The 8,255-nt window shown below is 37.9% G+C and overlaps 1 protein-coding gene across 2 annotated transcripts in view; it reads right to left on the bottom strand.

Annotated features, from left to right (window-relative positions):
* The window catches only part of LOC106467199 (zinc finger protein 280D-like), a 17,296-nt gene that overhangs the window by 6,976 nt on the left and 2,065 nt on the right, over positions 1–8,255 (bottom strand). For both annotated transcript variants that reach the window (XM_013927523.2, XM_022395330.1), the window contains exon 3: positions 965–1,237. In XM_013927523.2, coding sequence (XP_013782977.1) covers positions 965–1,237 — 273 coding nt within the window. The remainder of the gene's footprint in view (positions 1–964; positions 1,238–8,255) is intronic.

Genomic DNA, 8,255 nt, shown 5'->3' on the forward strand with positions numbered 1-8,255 from the left:
TAGACTGTATGGTTGTTATTTTTATTCAGTCTATATACTGGAACTTATTTTAATTCAGTCTATATACTGGAACTTATTTTAATTCAGTCTATATACTGGAACTTATTTTAATTCAGTTTAGACTGAATGGTTCTTAATTTAATCCAGTCTATATACTGGAACTTATTTTAATTTAGTTTAGACTGAATGGTTGTTATTTTAATTCAGTCTATATACTGGAACTTAATTTAATCCAGTCTATATACTGGAACTTATTTTAATTCAGTTTAGACTGAATGGTTCTTAATTTAATCCAGTCTATATACTGGAAGTTATTTTAATTCAGTTTAGATTGTATGGTTCTTAATGTTAACTCAATTTAGACTGTATGGTTCTTAATGTTAACTCAGTTTAGACTGAATGGTTCTTATTTTAATTCAGTCTATATACTGGAACTTGTTTTAATTCAGTTTAAGTACATTATATCTTTTGCTCTCAGAAAGATTTACTTTTATACTCATTACTAACTGTGTGTAGAAGCACTCTACATAAATAAAGAATGCATTTTATATTTGACTTAAAGTTTAATTCAGACTATACATCCTATAATATATATATGCATAGCTGATTTTTTCGAGATTCAATTTCATTTGAATATTTGAGGGTGATTTTGTGATTAGCAGAGCCCTAGTTAATAACTTTAGTTGGTTGCAAGAGAATTTTACTTTTTGAGAAAATGAGATATTTATTTACTGAATATTTGCTTTAGAGGTATTACAATAAGTTGCTAAAGATAAATGAAAACAACATAATTTGTGCAAAAAAGTGCTCTTTTTATATCAAAAAATGCTGAACTTTTTTGTACTTATTGAGTGATTAAAATATTAATATCCCTTATATACACCAGTTTATACAAATACAAAACATAAATTTTATATCCAGTATATCAATTGAAGATTTCAAATTAAAGTAAAATGGAACTAACCTTCTTTTGACACATTTAGTATTTTCTGGGAAATAGGAACTGAGGATTCAAGTGCCACTTGAGTAGATGTAGCTGTGCTTCTCCGCGTATGAACTCGAGCAAAACTATCATTGATGGATTTTTCTTCATTTTCATCTAATACCACCAATGGTGGGAAGAAAGCAGATTGTGGTTGAAGTTGAATAGTCGCTTCCTCTTTTTTAATGGTTGCTGCTAATGCCTTGGCTCGACTGATATAACAGGAACGTTTATGACAAATGGCTAAATGGCGAGCTACAAGAGAATCAATAGATTCTTAGGTTTGGGAATTTTTACATAAACATCAAGCTGTAAATTATTCATGATGTTAGAAAAACATGTAGGTTCAAGAAGTCTTGATAGAAATGAATAAAACCCTATAACCCGAGCACTTTCAAAAAGTGGACCTTTCTTATTCACTAGTTATATTTAGGAATTCTTAAACGTAACAACTAAATTGCAAGCTAACAATCATTCATTAAGTTCAATTTAAGAAATCTCACAATGGCTAAATCATCATTAAATTTAGGAACATTTACAACACTTGGATGAACATGCTGAACTTTAAATAATTTTTTGAAGTTTTTTAACTAATGATTAATTAGTGAGGTATAAATAAACCATGGCATTAATGGAGATTCTCACCCTTGGCCCATTAAGAAATATACTGAGATGCTACTTTAGGTTTCTTTTCCTCAATCATGTAAGTTGAACAAACCAATTACAAAATCATCTGTAACTTATGCAGTGCCACAGTCTTCACACACTTTTCTTTTGCATACACTAGTGGTATAGCCATGCTACTATCAAAGTTACATGTGTGACCTTCTTAGATTACCAAAGGGTTGAAAGGAAAAAGGAGAGGAAAGCATTCCTATTGGAATAGCATATCATCTACTGAGATGCAGCTAAAAGTAGTTTAAAAGGCTTTAATTTAAACTCCTATAACAAATCAAATTTTGAGATAGCAAGCACATAATGTCGTAAAAAGTTTATCACATCTGTCACAATATTTGTACAAATTTTCATCCAACTGATATATATGGGGCTATTTTAGTACAATACAATATTCTCCCTTTAGGATCGTTCACAACTAATGAGCTACAAATTATTTATTACATTGCATTTGCTTATTGTGGTGATGTGAATTCAATGTATTACATATCAATAGTAAAAGTTATTCTATAATTCTTGTATAAAAACAACTGTCCAAGAGACAAAATGTTAGAAAAAATTTACTTGTACAATCCCCTTCCCATAAAGCACACAGTATATTTGTTCCACCTTGTCCCACAAAATACACATAAAGCATAACTTAACTTTGATTATGTTTACTAGCAAATAAAAGTAAGATTTTTAATCAATTGGAGACACTATATTTTCCATATAATGATGCTGACCAGCCTTTACACACCATACTGAATATAGTACTTTTTTAAAAGCTAGGAAAACGACTCAAACAACATGTAAATATGTTTTAAAGTGTCTGATACAAAACGCCCAAACCGTTATCATGATACATACCTATAACCACAAACATTTTAGGAAAGTAATAAATAATAATAGATGAAATAAAACTTGAGTTAAAAATAATAAATATACTGTCTTGTTACTTTGTTTTATTTAAAAACAAAAACACTAAAAACATTGCTCACTATACCTTTTTTTTACGTAAAATAGATTTAATCTCAGCAGAATATCAGTTTTATGTTCAAACATCTATAAGATTTACTATACAGTGTGGAAACAAGATTCACAGTACATATCACTTGCAATACAAAGGTGCTGGTAATATTCAGATCTACTGTGTTCTCTGGCTGTTACTTTTTTTTTTATAATGTGAGTGGGATGTATGTATTAATAATAATAATTTTGGTATCTTATACACCTATATTTCATTCCTGTATCTTATGATTTTTACATGTGGTCATTATGAGACATGTAGAACACCCCCACCCAAATACACATAGATGCTTCGATACAGACCTGTTCATGGTTTTCATTAGTGTTGCCATGAACTAAAACAGTAAACTCTTTTAAAATATATATATTTTCATTTAACATTAAAGCTTCTTGTAATTTAGAATATGTTTTATTATTTCTAGAACTAGAAGTAAAATTTTACTGGGTTCTTATGGTAAAATAAAGTAATAGAAGTAATTTAGATATGTTTGTTAGCATATGAGTTAATTAGGGTTTGTAATTTTAAGTAATACATATAATTATTTATAGAGTTTGTAGTTTGGCTTAGGTTTCTCTCTAACCTGCTAAGTATGTTTTTAAGCAACAGAACAGATGTTATGAAAAACAAAAACTTGTCCAACAGGCATTGAATAACTATTTCACACTATTATCAAACAATACAGGTAAAATTAACTGTTTTGGTCATTGGGTAGCATGAATTCCAGACTTCTGCTTGATAACATTAAACCACATTCTTAAATATTTCCCACAATTATCAAAGAAAACTTCCCTCAATGTCAAACCATATGTAAAACCCACTTATCATCTCACAAATAAACTTTCACTGTTAATAAGTTTATTAATGATTCAAATTTCAACACCAAGAAAGAAAATAACTTGACTATAAATACACTGTAGTCTAGTGTAATACTTACTAAGATCATTTTCATAATGGTGTTATAGTAAGTTATAATTTTCATATACTGAAAATGTATTTCCAATAGGTACTTACCTCTTCTCACAAGATTAGCTATTCTGTTCAGTGCTGCCCTCTATATGCAAACGTTTTCTTTAAGCATGCCACAAGCCTTCCCTATTGCAAGATTCCAACATGTCTCTCACACAAATCATCATGCTTCACCTCCTCACCAATAAGAGCACGACATGCTCACATGATGCATGTGACTCCCTCTACAGTCCTCTACCAAACTATCACTTTGAAGTTTAGCAAAAGATGTCAGCACTGGAGAAATGTGGGGAGGAAGGGTGGGAATGTGAGTAGAGGGAAGTACCTATCTGTAATACATTTTCAGTATAGGAAAATTATAACTTCCGATACGGTACTTACCTCCTCTCATAAGATTAGCTAGAATTCCACATTAATTAGGAGGAGGGACCTGTGCGAAGGAATGACAGAAGTACCCCCTGAAAGCATCCGAAGGATACCCCTGGAAATGAGAGATTCAGATCCAAAGATATCAGAAGAGGGGAACCGCACCACTTCTGAGCCAGGTATACTCTTCGCCCAACTGTGGAATGTGTAAATATAAGGGTGGAAAATGAGAGGAGCACATCCAAGTGGGAGAGAATGTAACAGGAAAGTGATCCTAACCATAGATATATACTGTAACTCAATCCCACAATGAGAAAGGTAGATAAACAAAGGATGTGCACCTAAGTGTAGAGTGGCTAGGGTGCAGTGGACTGTACTCAGTAAGTCAACTACATCCAAAACCTGCCCACAGGGTACCAACATCTGCATGAGGGTAGGATGAGGATCATACCATCTTCACCTCAAACCCTAGAATAGGAAGACTGAGAACCAATCCGATTCCCGGGTATGACACAAGGATTAGCTCTGAGCTATCAATCCAGGAATTTGACATCCAGTATCGAACAAATGCCTATTGCATGCAATAAACTCCCCAGCTGTAAAACAGCTCTGCGTAAAAAGAGAGGATGAGGGATAGCCAAGGACAGAACCAGAACAATCTCATGTACCGCTGCTGTGTGAGGACTTATGTTGATCAGTTCACTCTAAATCCAAAACTTGCCCATGGGGTACCGACATCCACGTGAGGGTAGGATGAGGGCTCCCAATCAAAGGGGTGAACTACCTTCTGACATCTCACTCTATTGTCATTGGTTATTGCAAACAGGAGGATATCACGTCATCTGCATTTTCAGAACATCACTGCCCTACTCTGTAACTGAATGGTTACTGTGTGGAACTCATTCAGCAGAGTGCCCACATGGTGGAAAGTGGTAAAGACTCCCATACTCCACACAAAGAAAGGAGGGTGATGATGTGGTGGAGAGTCCTGAGGAACATCATCACTTTATTTTGAAAAGCAGACCATACCGAGTTATTCATTCTAGGCATGGCAGAGATGGGCAGCAATCCCCTTCTGCTTTACCCATGCAATCCATGGATGGTATGGTCCGGGATGGGCAGGTTTATGAAGCAAAATATCATGAGGTCATGCACCTACAAGCAATCTTGTGGAACACTCCATCTCAACGATGAGTGTGTGAAGCCGTGGAAGATAAAGTGATAGTCAACATGGCTGGACAGTGCAGATTTTGAGTTAAAGAATACCTGGTCAGGCACCACTTGCAACAGAGCAGAATCCCTGTGATAAAGAAATAGAGAAAGGCCCCTGAAAAGAAAGTATGAATAAAGACTTACCAGTCAGAGTTGCACCAAAGTCTGAAGAATGGCCACAGGTATTAGACGAAAAGGAAACTGTGATATGATGGAGATAGCGGGAGATGAATGTACTGGGTGTGATCCACATGCCAGACTGCAGAATCTCCTCCATTGGATGACAAAGACGAGAAGCAAGGAAAAAAGTGAGGTGTCCGATTTGATGGGAGGACACCTGGAACAAATTCCGGGAGGAATAGGCCAGTCGATTCAAAAGATGGACCCAATTGGTAAGGGTAGAAGGTGAAAGATCACAAAGGGAGGAAAATTGCCAGGGATAAAGAATTGGGAACATGTACCCCGGAAAGAAGCAGTATGACAATATAACAACTATCTGGATTCGGTTGAGGGTAAAGATGAGAAATGGAAGGAAGGGAAATAGAAGAAAAGGAGGAACCACCCTCCCAAGGTCTGAGGGAGAAAAGAACAATCTGGATAAAGGAGAAGATAGGTAGGGTGATAAAGGGTACGTGAAATGTCAAACAAATCATACTGTCGATATCCACAGGCTAAGAGAAGGAAATATGTTTTAAGGGAAAGATGAAACATGGAACATGAGGAAAGTGGTTCAAACGAAGGTGAAGTAAGGGAATGGAGGACCACATTAACTTCACAATCCAGAAGGATAGGTCGCCTGGGAGGGTGATATATCCAGAAGGAACGCATGAGCATGGTAAGAACAGGGGAAGTAAAAACTCTATGGTATCAAGAAAAATGAAATGTATGGGATAATGCTGTCTGATATCCCAAAAGCTAGGAGACCAACGACACATGATCAAAGAGCAAGGTGAGAAATTCTGCCACACAAGCCACAGTATGCTGGTCAGCAGGAAACCCCCTAGTTGTAGAACACTTATGGAATACCTTCCACTTACATGGGTACACCTTTACAGATGATGAACGGATGGAACCAGCTAACAAGGAAGTGATTTGACGTGTGAAACCGGGTCTTCTTGCTAAGGACCAGACAAAAGCCAGACACAAAGACACAGGACATGTGACTGAGGTTGACAAAGAAAGTAGAAGAGGGACAGGAGCAGTCACTGTAACTGTGGAAACCGAGGCTAAGCTGGCCAATAAGGAGCAATCAGGAGAACCTGACAAGGAGTGGAGTGGATGAGAGAAATCACCTGATGAAGTAATCGGACAGGTGGTTGCACATAAAGATACTTGTGTGACCAATCCCCACTCAAGGCATCGACTGCCAGAGCCTGGGGATGAGGTACAGGCAACCAAAAGAGAGGTAACTTGTTGTTGAGGCCCATAGCAAAGGCATCCATGTGAGGAAAACCCCACCGATGGTAAATATCCTTGAAAACGAGAGGATCTAATGACCACTTTGTGGGATATATCCGGTCAGGGCATGAAAGACAATCTGCAACCAGATAGAAAACACCCGACACATGTCATGCAATAAGATGAATGTGATGTGCGTGCGCCCAGTATAAGAGATCCAATGCCCGAAAATAGAGATCTCTGGAACAGGTGCCTCTTGGTGGTTGTTATTTGACACCAACGTAGAATTGTCTGAATGAACCATCACCAGACAATGTCAGGCAAGAAAAAGGAAGTGATGCAATGCCTGACATATGGCTAGAAGCTTGAGAACACTGATATGCAAAGCACTTTCATTCGCAGACCAATGGTCTCAAGCCTCCTGGTGATTGACTCATGCCCCCCCATTCCTGAAGGGATGCATCTATGAAAAGATGTAGATCCGGATGCAGAGGAGGAAGCGGCACACCCGGCCACATATGGGCTTTGTCCAACCATCAAAGCAGATCTTCTTGTGGGGAAAAATGAAGGACAATGGGGTGGAAAGAGGATCTCGAGCAATGTTCCATCAATCTTGAAGCACCCACTGAGGGTGGACCAGTGATGTCACTGATGACCACATCCCCAAAAGCGATAGAACCTCACAAGCAGTAAATCATAGCTCCAAAGTATGAACATGTCAAGCAAAAGCTCGGACTACTCGGCAAAATACGAAAGGTGCCGAGGCAAGTCTGAAGGGGTAGGCCCAAAATTGATAAACCACCCCGAGATGGACAAACTGACAGACTGATGCTGGTTTGTCATGGGATCTTGAGGAAGAGGGAAGGAAATGTGATAAGGAAAGACAGTTAGTGGGGAAAGAAACTAGACAACGAATCCTTCTGACAGAACCTGAATCACCTGTTGATCGCCGACGAAGGAATGCTAGTGGTGAAGCAACTCGAACAGCTGAGCTCCCACTGGACCAGAACCCACTGTGTAGTCACCAGTACTGGTGGCAATGGGAAGGTGTGTGTGTGCATTGTTGAGAAGAAATACTCAGAGTAGAAGGGATGGGAAGGACGGGAAATGGTAATTGGAGGCATATGAGGCTCTGACTGAGATAAACAGGCTACGATATCCGTAAGGGTGGATTGTTGGATCGACGTCACCCGAGGCTCTAGAGTTTCCAGAGACATATAAAAAATGTAGCACCTCAGATATGAGACCATATGTAAATCCCTAAGATATGTGGAGGGTAAATAGATCTGAGCCAATACAGCATCACGACCAACAACAAAGAAACCACATATGTAATGCCAGAGCCGAAGACAGCATGAGGGCTAAAGTGAAGGAGAGAAAGGCAAGGGTATCTCCAGAAAACCCCTCAGGATTTCTGTGGAGAGCCTCAAATAGGAGATGTATAGAAGAAAAATACTGAAATAGATTTTTAAGCAAGAATATTGAGCATGGGTAAAACTGACAGATGATTCAAAAGCTGCCCCCCAACTAGACAATATTGAACCTAACAACTGCTGGTTTAAAAAATGGATAGTCAGCACAATGTTAGGAAAGTGCAAACTGATCTGAAGTTTGGGGGGGGGGGTGGGGGGTCAGCATACTACTTCC

Source organism: Limulus polyphemus, unplaced genomic scaffold, assembly GCF_000517525.1.
Source record: "Limulus polyphemus unplaced genomic scaffold, Limulus_polyphemus-2.1.2 Scaffold2525, whole genome shotgun sequence".
Lineage (NCBI taxonomy): Eukaryota > Metazoa > Arthropoda > Merostomata > Xiphosura > Limulidae > Limulus > Limulus polyphemus.